Raw genomic sequence first — 25,384 nt, 5'->3', positions numbered from 1 at the left:
GGCCTTCCTCCAGCCAGTGAACCCTTTCCATCACAGCACTAACGTTTCATAGGTTGAGATTGTCGTGGATTAACTGGATTAATTACTCATGTAAGCTTTTTATTTAGCAGATAGAAGGAACAACTCTTAACAAAACAAAGCAAAATGTTTTGTTCATTCCAGTTTTGAAGCTCACTTCTGTCAGATGTTTAAAAAGCACATTGAAGACAAAAGATGTCCTCTTTCGACAGTTTGGTAAACAAATTCAAACGAGCGGACATGCCCTCAAATCCATCGTGGCCAATGTAGACGCCATTTTTTCCAGAACAGTTGCGTTAAAACGGAGCTTCACTCTCCGTCCAACGGAATATTTGTACTTGCTTCATCCTTTCCGTCCGAGGACGTCACAACGTCGCGTTGAAAGTTCAGTTAGTATGTCACCGACGAATCGAGCAGCAAAGCTAGCGGGACATGTTTACGGTTGCTGGAATTACATTTTGTCAGTGATGCGGGTCTTAATATTGACATATCTTACAGAATTTATGAAAAACGGCATTTCGTGAGTTCAGCTTTAAAATCTCAACACCCGAGGTAGAAGTAGCATTCGTTTTTGTAAAAGAATACGACGTCCGTCTCTCTTGTCAGTACCCGGACAGCCGGTGGCTTGAGAAGCACAAGGAACTAATAAAAGGTTCACAAATATTCTCATGTTAACGAAACCTGTAACTTACTTTTGAGGAATGATTAAGCGTTTAATTCGGCTCAACACCAGCCGGAACGTCCGGTAATAAGAACATCTGGTGGGCCTAATGGTTCCCAACACCTGATACTCGTAGGGCGGTTTATTTTAATCAGACGGCCCGACCCCGGAGATACCGAGGCAACGGAGCTCTGCACAGATTTATGGGCGGAACATCGGCTCAACACATCGTGTGCCATTTTAAATTAGCCCCAGCGGTCCACACAGCAGAGATCGCTGGGAATAATCCATGTCATGATGACATTTTAAAAGAAAATTAACGCCCTCTTATCAGCAGAAGTCCCCGAGCAAAAGGAGGCAGGAGGAAAAAAACTACTAATATTATATTTCTTGGGTGTGTCCTTTGGCAATGTCTTTCCATGAAGAAAACATTTGGAGATTTGGAGAAGTGCTCATTTGTCACAGCACACAATTTCCTCATATAAACTGCACATGTCATGCTGTAAATATGGAGCATATTCATATCCACCCCTTACTGTTTATTACTAATTATATGACCCCCATACACGTATGTATATTACTCTGCATGTGTACAGGTAATTAACTGCATTTCCTCGTCTGAGTAACTGCCCTCTGGGCAATGACGGTTGAATCTAATATAATGATAACATCTTATCACATCCATATTCTGGTGGGGGGTTGTGTACGTATTCTTTTGACCCATCTGGATTATTAGCCAAATTATCAGAATTAAAGTTCCCACAGTCCACAGTGTCGTACCAGCCCAATTTACCCGTTAGCGTCACGTCTGGGCGGCTCCTCTCGCAGAATGGCAGCTTCAACCTGCAGCCTGCACACAAACACACAGAGAGCATCGTTACACTCTGTCCATCACCTAGAGGCCGACCGTACTTCCTGGGAGCAGAAGCACATGTAACAATGGAGTCCGTCATGTACTGCGTCCGCTTGTCTTCGGACTGATTTGTGAGTCAGGATCACCAGCAAAACCGGATCCTGGAAGAGCTCCAACTGATCCATCTGCACTAAAGGGTCAAAAGGTATGTGGACACCTCCCATCATTAGTCCATCCATGATTAGGAGTCAAATGTGATTATACATTTGTTCTTGATATTTAGTCATCTCCTCTTCATCTTCTTTGAAATAAATTATTTTAAAACGTTTTTTTTATATTTGTAACTGTAATGTACTGAGAAATTATAATAATAATAATAATAATAATAATAATAACAACAGTAGTCGTAATAGAAATAATACAATTACAATACAAGTATAATTACAAATGAATATGAATAAAGCATTGTATTTATATAAAAGAAGAGAGGCAGTTTTCTGTGTGGGTAACTTTTGTGGACTTGGGAAAAGCGGCAGTATTTTACCGTCTTTAACTTTTATTTTCAAGCCGCTTGTGAAAAAGCAAGAAGCGTGTTATTAAGAAAGCTGCCTGCTCAGCTCAAGCCCATCCAACACCTTTGAGATGAACTGGAGCTAAGAGAAGAAAGAAATCCTCTCCTATTGCGACAGTGTTTCGTAGCAAGCTTTCAGGAAACCGGATGACTTTTCTCTGCGTGGAAGGAATCCCCTTCAAGTAAATGTTTAAAGCATTCACACTAGTGTGGACGGGGCTTTCTTCCCTTCATCTCTCTGCCTTTCCTAGCAGATGGAGGTCCACATGCCATCAAACAAACAAACAAACAAACAAACAGAGGGGCGTTTTATAGGTGAAGAAGAGGGGGGGGGGGTGTTTGTGTGTTGGGGGCAGGAGGAGGTGAGTGAAAAGCCCTGCAGCTGTCCACACATTTACACCTGACTGTGAGAAAACACACACACACACACACACACACACACACACTGCAGTGATGCCGACAGCCATACGGGCTACGCCAGCTCTGGATTACGGCTTATTGAAGTGTTGCTAAACTCGCATTAGCAACAGGTTGCCAGCTGTGCGTGTATAGCATAATGTGGCGTTTAAGTGTTATTTCACCCTGCGCTGCCTGCAGACACACGCACACACACACACACACACACACACACACACACTCGGAGGCCCTGGCATTAAGATGCTCTGCAGGTGTGAACGCCTCCGAGACGCATCGAGGTCCGAAGGGCTCGGACCTCTTCAGGAGGTGGGCTGAGCCGCAGACGGCCTCATTCTGTCAGCAGAGTGTCCTTGAACGTGTAACGTGCTGCGTGGACGGACCGCCTACCCAATCCCTGTCCTCTGCCAGAGCGGAGGAACGTTCTCGTTCACACGCCAACGGTGTCGTGTTGAAGTGAGACCCATTTTAAAAAGACACAAAGAAATATTTCTTCTTCTTCTCCTCCTCGTCCTCCTCCTTCCTCATCTTTTTCTTTTTTTTTTTACAATGCACTTGGTCTTTGCAGACAGAAACCATGTGATCATGGGATCACCACAACTCAAGTTAACGGGAGGTGTGAACAGGCTCATAGGGACAGTTAGCCTCCGCTAATCATGGATGTACATCCACTCACTAAGCTACAGGTACAGGTGAGCTGCAGATCAGATCGATCGCTCGCGTGCCAACATTGTGGCTTTTTTTTTTTTTTACTTACGATTGTGACGAAAGGTCACTTCGAGGAGCCTTATGGGATGTCCTCAACCACAATCACAAGCCTGTTGGTGGGTCGGTCATTACAATTGAATGCTGTGCAGCCAAACATTACACATTATTGAAATGATTTTTCTATTAGGAGATTGAATGGTAGATATCTTCAGTACAGCAGGTTTCGGGAGAGTTTTTGCTTATTCGGTCCAAGGACAGAGAATGTCGTATGTTTTTCAGATCGCTCTCAGAGGGAGATATAGGATATTGGTCTATATAAATTTAATTGAAATAAATCAATCACTCAATTGACAAGAAATGAATCGCCAACTCTTGTTATAATCGTTAAATCATTTTTTAAGAAAAGAAAAATCCTCTGGTCTCAAACTCATCCAATGGGAGGTTTTACTGCTTTGGCCTCTTTTACTGTAAACCCTTGGACGGGAGGAAAGAGTGATTTCTGACATCTTAGAGACTAAATTATCAAATCGAGAAAGTAACTGGCATATTTTATTTAAATGTAAAAAAATGTAGTCGCAACAATCAGTCACGATTTTGAGAGCCATCGCAACAAAGCAAAGGTATGCAACATTACATAAAACAATCAAAATGATGTGCAGAGTCAAGAACTGTTTTCCACTATTTTGCAACTCTTCATGTATAAAACTAAAACATGTTGTCGTAGATGTAATTGTGTCAAATGATACCATGATAACATCATGTCATTACAGAATACAACGCTGTTGAAAAAGTTTATAAAGAGCAACATTTATTAATTACCACGCCCTAATTAAGTGTTTTATTATTCACTATGAAACACGTTGAGTTTGGCTTCATTGGTAACACTCTTATCAGAACAGACTGGGGAGGTTTAGCTCCTTATTAGCTTTGTCTGTTCTAGTCAAGACTGAAGCATCAACAACCACAACAACGTGAAGATCAGCCTGAGCGTCCAACCGGGTGCTCTCGCCTGCCTGTCCGTCTTCATCTGTGAGGTGAAACGCAGGCATACTATACTTGTGCGTGTCATGTACTTGGCCGACCTTTGTGAGGGGAGTTGTGTTTCACGGCCGCAAGCCTAATTATTCCGGCCGAGCGTGCCAATATCTGATGAATGCTGACGGCACGTGAAATTATGTTGGATTCTTACCATAGACTGTATAAAATATGGAGCAGGTGGCAACCTCTCGTTCTGAAGAGTGAAGCACATGCCGAAGTATCTTGCACCTGCATTCTCTCTAATAGCCATGTGGGGGCGACTCCTCTGGTTGTATAGAAGTCTATGAGAAAATGGACCCTATTGCTCACTTGATTTATTCCCTCAGTAAACATTGTAAACATGAGTTTATGGTCTCAATCTCTAGTTTCAAGTCTTCTTCAATACAGCATGATGTGCATTTCGTAAATGATGGTCTGTTTGGAGTCAAACAAACCATAAAGCAGAGCTACCTTGTGATTGACAGATCGTTGCCAGAGCCATATATGGATATCCAAGATGGCGACACCCAAAAAGCCGAACTGCTGTTGGAGCCAGACTCAAGTGGTCATTTGATGAACTGCAGCGTTGGCTTTATTTTTTAGGTCGCCACTTGATTATTACACAGAACATCATAAAGAATAAAAAGAAATGTGGAGGCGTTTCACTGGCAGAGGCCCAAAGTGAAGAACAATAGGCCTACATTTGCAAAAGACAAAATAGGGCTGCTACAAAGGATGGTTTTCATTTTGGATTTGTCTGCTGAATGTTTTCTCCAATAATTGATTGAATGTCAGATCAATATTTTTGTATTGCTTAAATTACTTAAACAATGAATAGATTATGAAATAATTACTTTCTGCCGATATACTTGTTTCACCAGTGATTTAAATGCCTTTTGTCTCTTTGGTATCAATAATATGGTTAATTTTATGCTTTTTGATAGGTCAAAATGTATAAAAACTTTAGAGATACAGTTACAAATTATTCTTAAATTTGAGAGAAAGAGAGAGAGAGAGAGAGAGAGAGAGAGAGAGAGAGAGCGAGCATGTAGAGGGGCAAAGGGACACGCTTGACCGGCCATATTTCAAATGTGGGGCATGTGTTGTCTTTTTGTTAAACCGGAGGTGAGAACACGGCACCAAACGTCCCCCCTGGGGAGGGGGCAAGATGAGAGAGAGACCGAGGGAACGAGAGAGACGGAGTGATGATGCCGAGAAAGGAAAGCAGGAAACAAAGCTGACAAAGTCTTTCAATCTCCATGAAGGAGAATAAGATAAATGACACAGAAAGAGGGAAACTATAGAAAAGGTGAAAGAAAAGAAAATATGCATGTATAATAACGCAAGAAACTATTTTCATGAAATAAAACCCTGTATTATGGTCAACATTTATTTATTTATTTTTAGCATTCTGTAATGTTCTCTCTTTACTGTTACAGCCATATTTGAGCCGAGTTAAGTTCTCGTTAATGTGAACCTAACATTTCCACACGAGGGGTCACAGGAATTTGATTCGCACCAGGCGGCAACCAGCAGGGGGCGTCTCCTCTGGTTGCAAAAATAAATAGAATTGTATAGAAGTCTATGAGAAAATTACCATACTTCCCATTTCTCATAAAGCGGAGTATGCTTTAGGGCGGGCTTGCTGTGATTGACAGGTTTCTGCCGCTAGCAGAGCAGATTTTCTCTACACGGGATGGTTCCCGACCACTATTGTTCAACAGCGTCCAGGCAGCTAATGCTCCATCAGCCACAGACTGGCGTAATCTTCTGGCCCGGGTGGCGGCATATGAATGGATAGGCTCGTCTTTGCCGGGCAGCATAGAATGGTATCATTAAAAATGGGAACAATTTCTTCCCTACATTAATGGCCTTTAAAGACAAACCAACGGTTTAGCTTCCATGTGCACACACACACACACACACACACTTTGTTTCCTGTAAACAAATCAGAAATCTTATTCAGCACTTGGGACTAGTTCACATTGATTGGTCTTACAATACTCCGAAGCAACAGGGCAGTATTATACAAGAGCTACCTTTCCACGTGTCACCATGAAATACACTGTACAGTAAAGATAAACAGAGCCTTCATGACATCTTCTTAATCATCCAGTTGGATTGTCTCTCTGTAATTCGCACAGTTTACGACTGACTTTAATGCAGCGCTACACCGTTTCTCACTCTGCCAACTTCACTCACTTTGATGTGAAGAAGTTTCCTTCTGCTTTACACGGGAGAGGAAGAGACTGAGAGAATCCCTCTGGCTAGAACAGCACAGAGAAGAAAATATGACTTGTGGATGAGGGCAAAAAGAGAAGCTTCCTCTGTTTGACAGTGAGAGACATGAAGGGGTATTTATAGATAATAGTGTTATCGCTGCATCACAGGTTACGACGCACAGACCGGAGGAGACATGTGAACAAAGAGGTGAAGAAGAGGACCAAAAAAAGCCAACGCAGACATGTGGGTCATGGAGGAAGGAGAGAAGGGTGAAGGAGAGGGAAGATGGAATGAAGGAAGACGAGGCAAGGAGGGAAGGGAGCAGAATGAAGGGTGTAGACACGAGGAGGGGTAGCAAGAGGGAGGAAGAGCGAGATGGAAAAGAGAGACGGAGGAAGAGGAGGATGGCAACGACGAGGGATAAAGAGGAAGTACAAGAAGAAGAAGAAAAAGCAGACTCATCTCACAAGAGAGCGTCTGCCTTCTACATCTTTGAATATTTGGACATGTTTTGCAGTCGATAGCGGCTGCCTGAGATCTGTGAAAATTATATCATGATGTTGGTATTTGAGAACATCATGTGCATGACTACAGTGCTGGATTCACCCCCCTCCTCCAACTGACAGAGAAATTAAATCATAAACTCCACGGCAGACTGCAGAGTCAGACCATTTATTATTATTATTATTACGATTATCATCAAGGGCTGCGACTAACTGCTTGTTTCCATTAAGGATTAATCCACCGATTATTTGGTTTAGTGATTAAGGAAATTAAATGAAGTGAGAAAAACTGCATAATGGCAAAACAACATGTAAATGAGAGAAATACGTAAAGAGTGGAGCGGGTCTTGAAAGGAGTAAAGTCCTCTTGGTCCGGCCTTAACTTCATCTTGTAGGCGTGGCTCAAACCGCTCCCCACTACGTGATTGGTTGATGCCTTTATTCGCCAACCAATGTCAATAACAGTGGAGGGTCACAGCAGTTTTGTGGCCTGTCACGGAGCACTAAATGGAAGTTTGAAATAGCAATTTTATTTCTGGTAAAAAATTCATTGAAGGACAGTAGAAAAACATTGATGTCAAGGGCTGAGAACAAACTCGTCAGCAGTGTTGCAAGTAGAAGAAATGAGGGAGAGCCTGACATTTACCAGAAACTATTTAGGGAGGAGTTTAGACTGGAGGTGTTACATCAAATAATTATCTCTAACACACACACACACACACACACACACACACACAGTATGAACCCATTCCCCTTGACACTGTTAGTGGAGACTGAGTCCCCTCAGTCATGTGGGGGAAAACGCACACACACTCATGTGTTCATCTCCCAGCAGACACACACTTTCCAACAAAAACAGTGTGTGATCATGTAATGATCTAATGTGCACACACACACACACACACACACACACACACACACACACACAGAGAGAGGTGTGACAGAAACCCTTCCTCTTCACCCTCTCAGTCATCTTCCTCACATGTTCACACTGAGTTTCAGCTGCTTGTGTGCGTGTGTTACTGGGAAGTGTGGCTGATCCCAATGAGTGGGTGGTTCCTCCACCATATGGTATGTGAGCTCCACACACACCCACACACCCACACACACACACACACACACACACACATATAGACAAACATGATGTCAACCCTCAAGAAGCTCGACCATCTTCACTGTCGGCCATAGTTTTTTCATATTCAGGGACATGATGTGTTTGTCTGCTGTTTAGCGTGTTTACACAAATCTCTCAGCTGTGTGATTAAATGTGTATCGGATTCATCGAGATCTGATCAAAATCGCACCGTGGGCTGCTATAGGTTTTCAATTCGCCGAAGGCGCAGTATGAGCGAGTGAGGAATGTGTGTGTTTTAATGTCCTGGCCTACACATCGTATTCCATAGACTTCAGGAACACATCATTGTTTTGGGTACAGATCCATGCGAACATCACAGCATATTTATTTGATGAGGTATTCCAATGCAAAATGAGAATAACAATGTAATAAATCACCGTTCCCTTTAATGTTGCATCGCAAAAAACGACAAAAATAATCACAATTATATAAATGTTTTCTTCTCAGACGTCATTCAGACCCACTCTGGATTCATCTGTAAAAGAGGGTGTGTCATTCAGGGAACTCCTGTAAAATCTGGCTCCGGCCTCTTTTCCTACCTTTGTGCTATTGGACACTTTGTGTAGCGTTTTTTTTTATGTCTGGGGGGCTTTTCTTCAGGTTGAAATGTGTGTGTGTCGGGGGGGGGGGGGGTGTAAACCTGCAGTACAACAGAATGTGAGGAGCTTCTGAGTGCAGCAAACACACTCAGAAGGATCAGCGTTGGCAGGAAAACTAATCAAATTACACTCACGTCATCCCTGAATGGAGCTCCACCTGTAGACTCCTCTTCCTCCGTCGACTCCCCTCAATGAAACCGAACTGAGGCGAGGAGGAAAATGTTAATCCTCTCCCTGGGGTCTGCTCATCATAAACACACACCAACAGTATGAGTGATCACCCCGCCTACTATCAGCGGATTAGAGATGCGCCTCCTTTCATCTGCCTTCACACCAATGAAGCGGATGAAACACTCAAAGACAACATGAACCACAGCGTTCGTCTAGATTCATGGAGGGGAGCGCCTAGTTTTTGTGCTGTCGGGGTTCGTCTAGACGCCGTGCTCAGCAGCTCCAGCAGCCTTCCAGGCAGACAGACTATCCATTATTCAGCTGCTGGCAGGATTCTGGCTGCTCCACAGCCAATAGTACCGTTTCTGTTGATGCTGTGTGTGAGCGAGCAAAGAGAAATAATAGAAAGAAATACATATATATATATATATATATATATATATATATATATATATATATATATGCAGCTAATTATGTTACGGAACAGTGTGTATTTACGGGGCTGCATTGGCAGGAAACGAAAATAGATTATTAATAAATATATTTTTTTTGTGTATGATCAGCAGGAAATAAGAATTGTTCCTGAGAATGAGCCGTTTATATATAAATACGCAGCGGCCAGCCATGTTTCTACAGCGGCAACCTCTGGACCTGAAAAGTGAAGCTGATGCTGAAGTTCCTTAAACTTGCATTCTTTTTACTGACCACCAGGGGGCGACTCCTCTGGTTGTATAGAAGTCAATGAGCAAACGACTCTACTTCTCTCTTGAGTTGTTGTTGTTGTTTTTTTAACCTCTGTCAGACCGTGACGAGCTGCAGCATGCATTTCTGAACAAACGGACACTTCTGCTGTCCAATCCTCACAGCTCAACTAGCGGTCCTCTGCCCGCCGCCGGCTCAAGCTAATTTACCACCGATTACGCGTCTCTGAATTACTGGCTCTGTACATTCGCCATTTCAGATTTTTTTGCGTCGGCCACCCTGGTTCCCCGACACGTTTCAACTGGTTTAAATTGGCATGACGGCAAATCCGACACCCTGGCCCTTCAAACTGAGCAAAGTAGTCTTCCATCTCCTCAGGCTGTGCTGCCCTCCACCACAACACTGCACCGATGCACCAGGTAGAGGAATACTGGGACATAGAATTCACTTCACCTGCCTAGCAGTAAACAGTGTGTGTGTGTGTGTGTGTGTGTGTGTGTGTCAGTAAGTAGCTCTATTGTGGGTCAAAGATTGGGCAAAAGTAAAAAGGCGCACACACACACACATGCAGTCTCTTTCTGCTCTCCTGAAGTAGCCAAGCCCAAAGCCACAGTAGCCAAATGGGTCATTAACCCTTGCCTCCCAGCCTTCCTCGTTCTATCTCTCTCGCTCGCTCTCCTTCATACTGCCGAGGTGTCAAAGACACAACTGGGTGGCCTCATGCTTCACAGGGGGGTCATAAAACACTCTTTCGGCCACTCCCAGGTCTCCATAGCAACTGCTGCACCGCCACTGTCCTTACATTATAACCCGATACATCAGCATGTACATCAGCTGTGCTGCTGCACGCACGAGCTGATGTATAACGATGCATCAAAAATGTAATTATCGAAAGAGTTAATAGGTTCATTTTCTCAATCCACTACTATATTAAATGGCTAATTGTTTCTAGAGTAATATAGGTGAATATCAGGATTCAGGGCACTAACAAAGCCTTTTCTATCAGGGCCGTGAACATACGTCTTTATATTATTTAATTCATCATTCTGTGGTGTGAATGGAAATGAGCATTGACACAACGGTGCGCCCAACGTCTAATCCTGGCCTCAGATATAAGAAAGATGTGATATATTCCCTAGTGGGAACCATCAAATATTGAATAGATATAAATAAATAGAAGATTCTCCCACACACTCGCTTCAGTGGGGTCCAGTTCATCGAGGCTTTATTCAAATTCACACACGTATGTGAGCAACAGCAGAGGTTTTCAAACAGAGGTGCTGCATCTCTCAGGGTTCGTTGGAGGGAGCCGGTAAACAAAACGACAAGCACGTCAACATCACAGTCACTTAAACAGAAAGTCAGTAGCAGGTGTGTTTGTAATCTGTGGGGGGGTTTCATTACCCAGGAAACTGGTCACTCAGATGAGGAAATACACTTTTTACAACAGGGTGCGAAGGGCAACTCAGCCACGATCAGCTGTAGGCACAGCTGACAGAGAGACAGGTATAATGATACAGCAGGTGATCTGATGTATTAACCATGGGGGAAGAAGTACTCAGATATTTTACTCATTTAAAAGTAGCAATACCACAGTGTAGAAATACTCTGTTACAAGTAAAAGTCCTGCAATCAGATATGTACTCAAGTGAGAGAACAATACTGTCAAAGTACCAAAAGCAGAAATGACTCATTGGGAAGTATTTCAGAATATCTATATGTTATTATTGGATTATAACCATTGATGCGCTCACGTGCTCTTCACTCTAATGATGCATCTAAGGTGGGGCTAACTTTATGAACTTTAAATAATGCAGGGGAAGCATGCCAATTTCCTCCTAGGATTCAATCACGTATTCATTATTGATTTGTTTATTATTTCCTGTTTTATCATCTCAATCCGCGAGGTAACAAGTAACTTCAGTCATCAAACAAAATGTAGTGAAAGCAATAGTAAAAATACAGAGGGTGCATCTAAGATGTTGAGAAAGAGAAGAAAAATGAATATTCTCCAGTTAAGTAGAAATACCTCAACAGTGTACTAAAGTGCAGTATTTGTATTGTGTGATGTATTTACAATAATTAACTTTGCACCACTGCATATTAAATTACTCTTACAACAGATCAGTCACGAGATGATGTGACTTAAACCGTGACTTAAAACTTATTATAAGAGCTTAGAAATAAAGTATCCTTCGTTCCAGAGATTGGTAAAGTGGATTTCTTTCATTCATTCATTCATTCGTTCATTCGATACTCGCCCTGCTGCGTCCACGAGTTGACCAGCAGAAGCTCCCACGTTATCACAGCCGGCTGGTGAACCGGGAGGACGCCGGTGTAATAACACACATGTCTCATGGCACCGAGCACCGGCCATCGGGCTGTAATAACCTCGTCGTGGCTGATGGGCCTGCGTGGTACCGGGGCGTTAATATCTGGCTGCAGATAGAGAGCAAGCCAGCCGACAGTAGCCCGTTAACCCCTTCTTGTTCACGGGAAAACGAGCCCCTCATTAAACCACCGCACCATGCTGAGGACGGAGATGAACGGCTACGTTTGAGGATTCAGGTATAAAGTCCACAAAGGCTCACTCACCACTTGTCTGGTTGCGAGAAATGTAAAAAGGTCCAGAATGCGGGGTGAAAGCTATCCGACACCGGGACACCGTCTCTTGTATTCGGCCAAACTATGTTCTCCTCCCGGTTCAGCTCCGCTCGGCTCTGTCGCCCTCCTGGCTGGGGTTTGTTCAACAGTCAACTTGCCGATTCCAGGCTATTGTTAGCTGGGCAGGGTGAAGCCTGCTGCACAGAAGCACCCGCCCCCTTCAACGGCGCTCCGGACACGCCATTGGTTACTGGTGTGACCACCCTCCGCCGATTGGCTGGTGTGCTCGGAGTCCGGGGCGGGTCGCGACTCATTGCTAGAAAGCGAGTGGTGAGGCGTTCACAGCCGTCGGGAGTAAAGTCAACATTGCAGCTTACCTCTAAGCTCTGGCTGCGGACGTTACATTCAGGTGTAACTCGGCCAGGGGGTGACTCACGTTTTTTTAGCTTGTATATTTAGATACCAATACCATTGGTATTTCAAAAAGGTAGTCTTTCCTTCTCCTGCTCCAGTGGATAATGAACTGCAAAGAAAAATATATATAATAAGATAAAAACTTACTGATAGATTTAGTGATTTTTAAATGAGTTGGTTGGGTGATATATTTCTGCTTTATCATCTTGTTTAGTGACATTCAGCGAAAAGAGAAAGTACTTTTACTTAAGAAAAAGGAGCAACGCAACATCGCAGCATAATACATAGTACATTATTGAATTATAATCACTCATAAATGGATGGAGGGATCTACTTATTGTTGCAGCTAGTCATGGTGGAGCTAAATTTGAGTATAAAGTAGCGAAAAATGGAAACACTCAAGGAAAGTACAATTTGTAGGTACTTGTACTTGTAGCCTACAGTACTTTGGTACGTGTTATTTTCCACCACCGATCAAAAAATAGAAAGAAGTAGGAATTTATGAAGAATGTAATTTACCAAGAGTAAAAATAAGAAAAAAAGTAAATAAATAAATGTTGAGGTGTAAAGGTCAATATAGCAACGTTTAATCAATACAGAAAATATATATAATAATAATAATAATGTAATCTACATACATTTAACATACATTAATATATTGTGTATATCATGGGGCTTTATTATCTATACAGAATACAACACCCTCTTTTCCTTGGACCCTCAATTCAGAGAAAAAACTCACCCAAAAACTCACCCAAAAACATTAATGAGGAAATAAAATCTCTTAGATTGATATTCCAGCAAAACAATAACCAGTTGTTGAGACATCATGTATTGTGTTTTCAGAGCACACTGTGTGTTGATGTTCATGATCATTATGAAGGTACCGCACTAAATGAGGAGAAGAATAAGGAGACGGCGCTATCTAGTGGTGAGAGTGTGGAACTACAGGGAGTCTTCGGTGAAGGCTGAATTAACTCAGTCGATGACAAAATAAATACATAAAACACAGTGGCCAACAAATGCAAGTACACTATGTCTCTATTATTTCTAGATTTTATTTAACTTTTTTCGTTTTTTTCTATTAAGTGCTAAAAATCTACCAGTTTGCTCCTTTAATTCAGAACATTCAAGAATAATCTGAATTTGTAAAAAATATGCTGCAATGTTTTAGACCTGAAAACATGGCAAAGGCAGCTTAACTATATATAAAGACACTCACTGAGGGAGGTTTAGCACTGGGAACGTTTGAGTTCATCTTTAACAGTTTGAGTCAGACGAATCACTCCAACCTATCTATTTGATCCGCGCCGGTGTTGTTGTCTTGCTGCCAACAGCTCAGCAAGGAAGCCATCTGAGATGGGCAAAGGCAGAATCAAAAAAATACTTTTACTTCAAATGAACTTTGAATAGATTTGGTCCCTTGTCACTTACACTGGAAATACAAGCAAACAGATATGTATTGTATCATACCAAACACAGGGGCTGTAAGAGCTGTTTGCACACAGTAAATGAAAAAACATAAACATGGCGACTGCACGGGTTAGTCCTAAGCAATGATGATACAATACAGACCTTCCCAATGGGAGAGTTCAATTCTATTCAGTTTATTTTGTATAGCCCAATATCGCAAATTACACATGTGCCTTTACAATCTGTACACATACGACATCCCTGTCCCAGGACCTCACATCGGATCAGGAAAAACTCCCCCAAAATAACCTTTCACAGGGAAAAAAGGGAAGAAACCTTCAGGAGAGCAACAGAGGAGGATCCCTCTCCCCGGATGGACAGAAGCAATAGATGTCATGTGTACAGAATGAACAGCATTTACAAAGTTACATAAACACATTACATGAATATGACAATGTATGAATGGAACTCCACAATCCATGAAACAGTGTCCCCTGTGTTTCAAGAATGAGCTGTATATAATACATTCGTCTGAATTATACTCTTTTTGTCTCTAAAATAGTCAACATTGAAGGAAAGAAAACGTATCAACAAACCAGGTGTGTCCAAACCTTTGACAGCTGTGGTGCTGTGCCAAGAGAATGTGGAACAAAGTAGTTTCATCATGAAGAAAGAATGTGGAAATCTGACAAGACACACATCTTTTATTAATGATCCTAAACACAATAATACGTAATTGTGTTATTGCTGGCCCGAAAGGCGAGGCTCATATGCAAGTGAGCTATTGTCATTCGCGTCCACACAACCTGCAGAACACTGCACACAAACTGTAAATCTGCATCGGCCGATGAGAGTCGAATGAAACCACATGAAGAAGACTGAGGAAGAGGACGTGCCGAGGCCGAGGAGGGCTAAGGGAGAGCAATGGCTAGCGATCAGAGAAGAAGGGTAGAGGAGTGTGGGGCCGGGGTTAATGAGGGAGGAACGGAGGACGGAAAAGAGGGAGAGGAGGAGAACTGCGCATTTCTGTCACTTCCGCACCATGTGAGCTAACGGGACGAAAACTTATTTGCTCCCCGGTTAAAGCCCGCATCCTCCGGGAGAGAGCAGCAGCCCGGCACGGTCAGAGGAAGCGAGATACAAGGGCAGCGTGCGCGCAGCGGAGGCTCCCAGCGGCTGAGGAACATGACATCGGACGTGGCGGTGTCTCTGTCGGTGCTCGCGGGGATCGTCGCGCTGAGCGACGCGACCCGCAGGTTGATGACCAGGGCCCTCGCGGACACCGGGCTCTCCGTGTACGCGGTGGAGCTCGTGTCCACCTTCCAGCTGTGCTGCTGCACGCACGAGCTGAAGCTGCTGGCCGAGGGGGGCGGGATCGAGCCTCGCCTCGCGCTCACCTTCACGTACCTTGCGGCCGTGGTGCACGGGCTCACCTTCGGCGGGGCCACGGGCAACCCCTCCGGCGCGCTCGAGCACGCGTACCACGCGAGGTTCTCGGGCGGGTGCGCCCTGCGCCGGATCGCGTGCCAGTTTGCCGCTGCCGCCGCCGCGCGAGCCGCGGTGCCGGTGATCTGGGGCGTCGGGTTGTCGGGGCTGCACGCGCGGCACAAGCTGCTCGGCTACCAGTGCATCAGCGCCATCCGCGCTCCGCTGCCCAAGGCCGCCGCGGTGGAGCTCGCGTGCGCCTTTGCTGTTCAGACCGCCATGACGCACACGCGACGGGTGGAGGAGAAATACCGCGTGCACGCGGTGGCTGCGGTCATCGCGACGGTGGTTTATGCAGGTATGACGCGGACTTCACTCTTTTTAGTTGTTCCTCTTTGTTGATGCCGGGTACGAGTCTGACATCCAGCCTGGCTCATCGGCTCTTTAGCAGCTCTCTAAATACATGCAGCAGAATGGTGTTGTTTCAGTTTCTTATTTGACTGAATACATAAAGTTAAATTAATAAATAATGACATGATGTTGGCCTTACGCACAATAAACAAACAAGCCTTTCTATCCCAGCATTACCAGTCCACTCAGCCTCTCTGTCCCAGTATACCCCTGTCCACTAAGCCTCTATGCCCCAGTCCACTCAGCGTTTCTGTCCCAGTATAACCAGTCCACTAAGCCTCTCTGTCCCAGTATAACCAGTCCACTAAGCCTCTATGCCCCAGTCCACTCAGCGTTTCTGTCCCAGTATAACCAGTCCACTAAGCCTCTATGTCCCAGTCCACTCAGCTTTTCTGTCCCAGTATAACCAGTCCACTAAGCCTCTATGTCCCAGTCCACTCAGCTTTTCTGTCCCAGTATAACCAGTCCACTAAGCCTCTATGTCCCAGTCCACTCAGCGTTTCTGTCCCAGTATAACCAGTCCACTAAGCCTTTATGCCCCAGTACACTGAGCCTCTCGGTCCCAGTATAACCAGTCCCCTCAGCCTCTCATTCCTAGGCATCTAGCATATGGGGAGGCCTGGTACCCCGAGGTGAGTCTGATTGGCTGACAGGGCGGAGCAGGGAGTCGCGGGTTAAGGTCCTCGTGAACACACTTCATTAACCTGGACAGAATTTGTATGGAAGCCTCTTATCAGCTGTTTTATGATTAGGTCATCATAAAATGTACATTTCTATCTTCCGACCACGAATTTAGGAGCACATGCACTTTGTTAGTTTAGGAGTTGTTAACGGATGGACAGTTGCTGCAGGTTTGTACATGAGTGTGTGTGTGTGTGTGTGTGTGTGTGCAGGTGGCAGTGTGACAGGAGCAGTGTTCAACCCGGCGCTGGCCTTCTCCACACAGTTCCCCTGCAGTGGGAACTCCTTCCTGGGGTCCTGCCTGGTGTACTGGCTGAGCCCGCTGCTGGGTGAGACCCTGAGGCCCAGCGGTATCCGTTAGAGTCCTGACTCCAGAACACATCGAGTATTTGACCCTGCGTTCCAGAAATGACGTCTTCATGTTTTTATCATCAAACCAAATAAGCATGAATACAAGTTGTGGGTGGAAAGTTACACGAGTATACTGTACCGGAGTACAATTCTGATGTCATTTACATAACTAGGTTTATTTAAGGTAGCATAAAACCTGATACTCCACTCTACATTTCAGAGAGACACTTTAAAACCTATTTTATTGAGCATTTAAGTTTATATACCGATAAACACATGTGGAATTAGTACTTATAGTAAGAGGACTGTTACATTATACAGAATTGCCTCTTTCAGTATATTTTATTAAAAAATCACATTATTGAAAAGGTGAAGATCATGTGAATTACTTAATATAGTGCAGGGTAACTTAATCACACATCATAATATAGTACATGATGTGTAATTGTTATTAATAATCAAAAACCTGCAAAGTAAAGCTGTGAAATAAATGTGGAGTAAAAGAATGCAATATTTGTTTCTGCGATGGAGAAGAAGTATAAAGTAGAACATGGAAATATTCAAGTACCACAAAACTGGATCCAAGTTCAGCTCTTGAGTACATTTCCTTCTGTGTATATTGACACTCATTGGAATATTACAGAGGTGTACATTGTCGGATGTTTCAGGCTGTACGGGTTCTTTAAAAACTTCAGATTTCTAAAAACCATGTAAAGTTTGTTCTTCTCTAAATATTTAAATGATTCTTCTTCCACGTGTGTGTGTGTGTGTGTGCTCTCGGTTGCAGGGATGATGAGCTCCGTGCTGCTGTTCGATAAACTCGTCCCTCTGCTGGTGGGGAAGTCTCCATCCCTCCCTCTCCCCCAGGAGACCAAGAAGAGGGCATGAGCGTGGTGGAGGTCTCAGACCAGGAGAACATGGGGGAGGTGGAGGTCTCAGACCAGGAGAACACGGGGGAGGTGGAGGTCTCAGACCAGGAGAACATGGGGGAGGTGGAGGTCTCAGACCAGGAGAACATGGGGAAGGTGGAGGTCTCAGACCAGGAGAACATGGGGAAGGTGGAGGTCTCAGACCAGGAGAACATGGGGGAGGTGGAGGTCTCAGACCAGGAGAACACAGGGGAGGTGGAGGTCTCAGACCAGGAGAGCATGGGGGAGGTTGAGGTCTCAGACCAGGAGAGCATGGGGGAGGTGGAGGTCTCAGACCAGGAGAGCATGGGGGAGGTTGAGGTCTCAGACCAGGAGAGCATGGGGGAGGTTGAGGTCTCAGACCAGGAGAGCATGGGGGAGGTGGAGGTCTCAGACCAGGAGAGCATGGGGGAGGTGGAGGTCTCAGACCCGGAGCACATACGGGTGGTGGACTTCTCAGACCCGGAGCACATCAGGGTGGTGGACTTCTCAGACCCGGAGCACAAGGGGGTGGTGGATGTCTTATTAACAACGCATGCGCAAGTTGATTTGACTTTTTTTTTACTTGGTCAAACACGAACAATCATAATAATAATAATAATAATGCATTCTATTTGTAAGGCACTTGATCAACTGAAACATTTACAGTAGAAAGTTGAAAATGGGATGTTCCTTGTATGATATGACGACAAGCTTTATTTGTATAATCTAATTTTAACAAATGAACAGTGCTTCCTGGAGAAAACGTGGATCTTTTATGATTTGTTTATATCTAATGTGACATTGCAGAACCAAGCACAGTGTAGGAATGTAGAGCACAGGTTCAACTGGTGCCTTTGAGTTCACTGAAAATAAATAAATAAATAAAGCTGGAAAGGCCGATTAAACTGTTTTGTTGGACCCCATTTAAAATAAAAAAATTGATTAGTGAGGTTTCAACCGACTTGAATCACGCTCCGCTCACTGCTCCCTTTCCAAATATCGGAGAACTACGGTGGAATTCAGTATAAAGAAAATAATCTACTCGCTTACAGTATTGAAATATATTAAATGGTAACCGCTGTATATCGATATGCATCGTATAGCCAGATTCATGCCAATGCACAGCCCTATTTGCACCACCCCTCCCCACTCATATTGTACAACAAAATTACTTTACGGCTTTTATCCCTCGATTTAATAAGAATAAATCAAACACAAAATAGATACAAAAACTATGCATTTATTGACAGTTTAATATAAAGACATTTGTTTTCCTGATCTGATATTAAATTGGTCGTTAGGTACAAAACAAACAGAAACTCATCGTTTTGTTTATACAGTTAACAGGGTCCGGGCTTCATCTCAAAAGTCTACAATAGCCGATTTAACTGTATACGGCATACTTTAATAATATGGTTTGGACCAATTAGTAGAGATGAATGTGACTAGAAAAAGCCACAAAAAGCAACATGTGAGCTCCGATGAAGTGAGAGAAAATGTGGCAAGCTACAAAAAGAGACAAGTGCGATGACGTTTAAGTACACGGGGAAAAGCTTTGCTTCAGAAGAGAGTACGAGTAAGAGCTGGGAATATTAGAAGTGCTGCTGTCCTCTCCTCCAATCCCATGATGCAACACAGCATGCTTCAGCCGGCCGCTTCGGGACCTTCCATCTACAGAAAGAGTGAGACAACGCACGAGTGAACCGGACTCGTCACTCATGTGGTGTATTTACAAAAGATGTTTTCTGAGGTGATTTTGTTGCTGCTTGCGATATCTTTTAATTCATGTTAAAGTCTCGCTGCTGTCGTTACCAGTGCTCGGCGTCTGCGTCCTCAAACTGACCGGCCTCCATCGCTGCTGCATCCACCTCCATACCGTCTGTAAACAGGACCAACAAGCACACTCAATTTGAAAAGTATCCATTTAACAAAATCTGGTCAAATCTGCCGTTTTTCTGTTGCACTGCAGAACACAACAAAGCCCAAACATTCTTTGAATTAGTTTGCCTTCAGATCTCAGTGCTCTCTCTGGGACTGGGACCCACTGTAAGAGATAAGTTACTTTAAATTGAACAAAAAAAATAAACAAAAAGATTTAGAACCAAAAAGATGCACATCTTGTATTCAAGCTATATTTCTCAGTTCGTCACAGAATTAAAAAAAAAAGTTTAATGCTGGAAACGGCTGCTCCTCTACGGTTTTTAAACTTTAAATCCGGCGATAACATCTGGTTCTGCAGAGTGAAGCTGAAGGGTCTTAAAATCTGTATTCTCTCTACGAGCCATTAGGGGGCGGCAACTCTGGTTGTTAGAAGTCTATGAGAAAAATTACTTTACTTCTCATTTGATTTAACATGAGTTTATAGTCTCAATCTCTAGTTTCAAGTAGCTGCACTACAGAATAATGGTGCATTTAGAGTCAGATAGACCATAAAGCAGAGTATGCTTTAGGGCGGGGATTATTATGATTGACAGGTCGCTACCACTGCCAGAGCCCTATCCGGTATTTTTAAGTCACTCCGCCACATTCCAATATTGTGTGCCCGACCTCAAGGTCTGGTGTTGCAGATCTATGTTAACACATAATGACGTGTTGTTTTGCTGAAATTTAACCTCTAGTGTCATATAATAACGATTCCATCATCAAAAGAAAACGTCATTGTCTCTGTGCACACACACATCATACACAATCCTCTATGAAAAGCATATATAGCACATACACTCAGGAGTGGACAATCATTATTCAAATTATTTATTTTATTTCATTTGTATTTAATTTCTATGTTATGCAATCTTTTCATTATCCTCATTTCTCCTCTTCTTTTCATTCTTGGAATGAGCACCCTTGATGTTTGTTATTCTTTATGTGTTGTACACTGTACCTGAATATCATGTGTAATTGACAGGAAGCGACTGTATGAAAATACATATTGTTTGTTGTTGAAAACTAAATAAAAAAAAGTGAGTTAAAAAAGAAAAGAAAACGTCATGTTTGATGTACAGAAGTCTTTTTAATGAACGTATTGAATATTCAGCCGTTAATCTCGGAGTAAAGAACTGATAGCGGGTATCAGAAGATACAATCTAAAGTCATACGCAGGCTTCAATAGTCTAAGTAAAGTACAAAGATGTTCTCCATCTGTGCCATCGTTTTGCAGGTGCAGCATAAAAGACAGTGCGTGCGTGCGTGCGTGCGTGCGTGCGTGCGTGCGTGCGTGGAACCAAACCTTCGAATTCGGGGTTGGTTTCTTCGGTCCGGACCCCAGCCATGTGGTACTGCTGAGCGACCGACTGGGCCAACATCCCCTCCAGCCTCTCCAGCGTGGCCTGGCCTTCCTGCGTGAGGGCCGACAGACCCTCGTCACAGGTGTAGAAGGTGGGGACGTCGGCGTGGCCGTGCTCTGTGGTGGTGGAGGACAGAGAGAGATGCCGGTTTTAAACAGCAGCTTGGTACAAAGCAAAACTTTACCTGATCCCCATTTAGCACAATAATCACATTTAAAAAATGTTTAAAAAACACTTTAATCTTGTTGTGCGCAGATAAAGTGTTTTAATAAATGTACAGTTGTTTGTCAACACTTATAGTAAATTATATATTTTTACTACTTATTTCATTCACAAATACAATAACTATAAATCTGCTTGCATTATTACATTTTACAATTTAATTTAATGTTCATACACTCCTTTAACCTTTAATAGGCAGGTTAAAGTAACCCGACCCATCAGGTGGTTTGTTAACCGCCTCCGGTTCTGAAAAGTGTCTTAAACCTGCATTCTCTCTAATGGCCAGCAGGGGGCAACTCCTCTGGTTGTATAGCCGTCTATGAGAAAATGACTGGCCTCTCGCACTCTGCATTAATATTGGTGAAAAAGGTTTTGCTGTTTGAATAATGTAAGCTTTAAAAAAAAAAAAGACATTTAAGCCCATAATTCATCCGTTGTGTTCAACAGAAGGCGTTTAGTCGTGTCTTACCTGCTTCTGCAACCACAGAGTCCGGACAAGCATGGAGACAAAGAGACACAAGGAGAATGTTTTAGATCGTCACATTGATTCCAAAGCCCGTTACATTATTCTGCTTCTCAAAAATTAAAATTAAATGCTATTTCATTGTATTGTATATTTGTAAAAAATGGTTTGCTACTGCTTCAAATAATTTCCGCCTGGGGATAAATAAAGTAAAATCTAATCTAAACCACAATTTGGGTTAATAACATCAGCGGTGCTTTGAAAATAAGAGATGACACACAACAAAACCCTGTTAGAAATCAAATGTGTCGTATTCCAGGACGGCCATCAAAAAAGCATCCGTTAACATCTAAATGAGCTGCAAGCGTGGATTCATGTTTGTGGACCTCAATAAAATGATGACGACAAGCAATTTTATGACTAATAACAACTAAATAATAAAATCCTGAACTTGACTATCAATATTAACATAGAATGGAGAGTAAAAAACATACTAATATGTTATTATAGTTGTATGCACTGACACTTTCAATGGAGGAATTTGACTTTAATTTACAGTTTTTGTATTATTACTTAACAGTTTATTCAATCACTATCGTTTAATTTTGTAAAATCTTATTCCCACCCCTGCAACTACCTCGCTATAAACAACTTTTGTATATTGTATATTTATTTTGGACCAGCAGTGCGTTTGTATTTCTGCGTTTGTCCTCACCGGCCTCCTCCACGTTGTACTCCTCTCCTTCAAAGTCGTTATCGGAGTCGTCGTCTTCGGGGTCGGGGTGCAGCGCCTGGCACTCGCACATCGCTGAGAACATGGGCTCCACTGCATGACAAACACACACACCATGACATTAGAGGCAGTGCTGATCAATCATGTGGTTTACTTGTAGAGCTGCCACGGGGTCATGAAAATGTTAACAATAACTGACCAGAATGAAGATGTGATACTGCACTACAAAGGACATATTTAAGTAAAAGGACCATAATCAGTCCGACTCATCCTCAGCGCGAGCACTCACATGCCACCTGGTCGCTAGGCACAAACCGGATCTCTGTGATGGCTCCATCATCATCACCGCCATTACTGCTGTGGTCACCGTCTTCTTCTTCTTCTTCGTCGTCGGCCGCTCCCTCTGACGTCGCGGCCCCGTTCTCACCTGCAAGATGGCAGCCAGAGACATACTAGTGAGACACACGCTGTTAGAAGCTTCGAGGGTTCATGCGGATGTTCTCCATACATAGGATTTTTAAAAGGGCGTTCTTGATGAAGGAACCGCAAGTAGCAGATCTGAAAACAGGCCACGGTAAGAAAAAAACAAGAAAAAAACTCCTCAATCGGCCGCTCAATATCAAATGTTATCCTTTGCGTCGCCCTCACCTGCGAGTTTGCCGTTGACCATGACGTACAGGTGCTCCTGTGGGTAAGCGCTGACGTCCCTGGAGATGGCGTGCAGGCCGATGGTGGGGTACTCCAGAGAGAAACCCATCCCTGAGCCGTCGAACCACGACAGGCGCCTGCCCAAAAAAATTAAATGCACAACGGTGTGTTCATAAAGGGTGCAGGCACATTTAATGGCATCCAACAGGGGCAGGAAACATGGGACTGGAGGGTGATGACAAAGTTGCAGGACCCTAAATGTCCCTTAAAAAAACACGTTCTGAATATGAAAATTACTTAAGCCATCGACTTTCATTCAAAATGTACCGATTGTTTTTAGGCAACAACTAATCTGTATTATCTTGATTAATCGATTACCTGCTTCAAGTTACTGAATGTCAGACATTTTTTAAGTCATAATTTCCCAGAGCGAAAAGGGGAAATCTCTCATTCATATACGACAACTAAATAATCAAATCCTGAACTTGACTATCAAAATTAACATAGAATGGAGAGTAAAAGGAGCACTATTATTGCTAATAATAGTACTAATATGTCGTTATTATATTTGTATGTACTGTGACACTTTCAATGGAAGAATTTGACTGTAATTTACAGTTGTGTATTATTACTTGTACTTAAGTAAATGTAAATAATGTCTAATTATTATTTTGAAAGGGATTACTCCGGAAGTGGTTAGCCCGAGGAGTGGCGGTGTTATTATTACACCTTCTACCCTGTATATTAGTACAACGGAACACCGGCTGAATTAAACACTGATAACTCATCAAAGTGAACACCACTCTAATACTGAAGGAGGTGGTTTAAGGACAAAAACAAGCGCCACGTGCATCACTCACGTTTCGGCGACGTAGAGCGTGCCGCAGCCCAGCTTCTGGCCGTCCATCACCACGGTGGTCTCGGCTTGCTCGTGCCGCACTCCCTCGGTGGGCGGACGGAGGTTTTTCAGTAGAACCATCGTCCGTGCGACCGTAGACGTCTGCGGACCCGCTGGGAGAGCACAGAAACCGGACTCCGCTGTCAACAACAAGCCGTGTGACCTATTTCGTGCCACAAAAGCTCGCTAATCTCACCCGTGATAACGCTTTCAGAACATGCGAGCTCGACAGCCGGAGGGAGAGAAACCGAGAGCCGGGCTGTGCGCGTCTTCTCCGGGAATAACACAACCCGTCCGAGCCGACGCGGGCGGTGTGAGCGTCTTGAAATAAACACGTTAGTTTGCTAACCTCGTTGAACCTCGCGAAGTGTCGACCTTTCACAGCTGAAATATCGCGGCAAGACGTAAAAGTGTGACGTGCCCGCCACTTCAAAAGCGTGGTTCGGCGTTACGTCTGACTGCAGTACCAAACGTTTAGGTGCATACCGCCACCTACCGGACCGGAGTATGTAGAACAGGCTCGAGTTTACCTTCGTCGATACAAATATAGATACAATATTTAAAACCAACCCCCAAAACACCTACATTATATTCAACAATCATGTGTATCTCCTTTGTTCCTATGGTCTGTGTCCCAATACCCTCCAGCTTCTCACCCTTCGTTTAACCTTACTTCAATATATTTTACATTGTTCGTTATCACGTGGTTAGAATGTGTTAACTATATTACAGTGTGCACACACACGCTTATTGAAGCGTGTGTAATCCAACCTTCATCTGGATAGAACTACCTCCTCTCCTCTACTCCTTATTGTATCACCCTCTATACTATAATTGTGATGTTGTGTATTTTGTCTCACTTTTTCAGACAAAGTTCGATATATTCTTTATGTTTAGTGCTTTAACCCTTTAATACATGGAACGTCCATTTCTTCCCCTTATATTTAGTGATCTTTCAGCTTTAGTCTGCAAATGCATAACCCTTTAATCCCACATTTCTTCCATTTTAAGTGCTTTCTTGATTTAATTCCGTGCTGTCAACAGCATCCACATCAACTTCTGAACTCTGTAGTGACACATTGTAACCAGCAGAGGGCAGTGTACATGTTCAGACAGGTCGAACGGCACGTGACCGAGCGGTAACCACAGACCCAATCAATCAAGCTTCCGGTAAAGCCATTCAAAATAAATCAAGCTTCCGGTTAAGCCATTCAAAAATAAAAAGCGCAAAAACGTCTTTTGTATTTGTACTTATAAGAAAAATCTAATAGTGACAGTTAAAATTAGGACATTAATTAATACATACAATACCTAACTTAAATACAAAAATATTAAAGAAATTAATAATTAAAAAAATGTTTTCCTTAAAATA

General features: G+C 43.3%; 3 protein-coding genes across 5 annotated transcripts in view; 1 reads left to right on the top strand and 2 right to left on the bottom strand.

Moving 5' to 3' along the window:
* The window catches only part of pak1 (p21 protein (Cdc42/Rac)-activated kinase 1), a 41,051-nt gene extending 28,718 nt beyond the window's left edge, over positions 1–12,333 (bottom strand). Inside the window, exons 1-2 of one of the 3 annotated variants that reach the window (XM_034528847.1) lie at positions 12,171–12,333; positions 1,460–1,529 (exon numbers count right to left, since the gene is read on the bottom strand). The gene's annotated coding sequence lies outside the window, so the exon portion shown is untranslated. The remainder of the gene's footprint in view (positions 1–1,459; positions 1,530–12,170) is intronic. The other 2 variants (XM_034528846.1, XM_034528848.1) reach the window with 2 other exon arrangements.
* Positions 12,334–15,080: 2,747 nt separating this feature from the next.
* Positions 15,081–17,775, top strand: aqp11 (aquaporin 11). The gene is made up of 3 exons (XM_034528856.1): positions 15,081–15,789; positions 16,736–16,852; positions 17,662–17,775. Exons 1-3 carry the CDS (start codon positions 15,192–15,194, stop codon positions 17,760–17,762), a joined length of 816 nt encoding a protein of 271 aa, XP_034384747.1. The 5' UTR covers positions 15,081–15,191; the 3' UTR covers positions 17,763–17,775.
* A 1,209-nt stretch (positions 17,776–18,984) lies between these two features.
* On the bottom strand, positions 18,985–24,478 carry clns1a (chloride channel, nucleotide-sensitive, 1A). Its single transcript, XM_034528860.1, has 9 exons — positions 24,209–24,478; positions 23,975–24,125; positions 23,115–23,251; positions 22,756–22,893; positions 22,449–22,559; positions 21,740–21,745; positions 20,991–21,164; positions 19,577–19,643; positions 18,985–19,435 (listed from the first exon to the last, which is right to left on the bottom strand). Coding segments are annotated over exons 2-9 (753 nt in total). The 5' UTR covers positions 24,094–24,125; positions 24,209–24,478; the 3' UTR covers positions 18,985–19,434.
* Between the last annotated feature and the right edge of the window lie 906 nt (positions 24,479–25,384).

The sequence above is a fragment of the Cyclopterus lumpus genome, chromosome 25 (genome assembly GCF_009769545.1).
Source record: "Cyclopterus lumpus isolate fCycLum1 chromosome 25, fCycLum1.pri, whole genome shotgun sequence".
NCBI lineage: Eukaryota > Metazoa > Chordata > Actinopteri > Perciformes > Cyclopteridae > Cyclopterus > Cyclopterus lumpus.
This window is presented reverse-complemented; position numbering and strand designations above follow the sequence as displayed.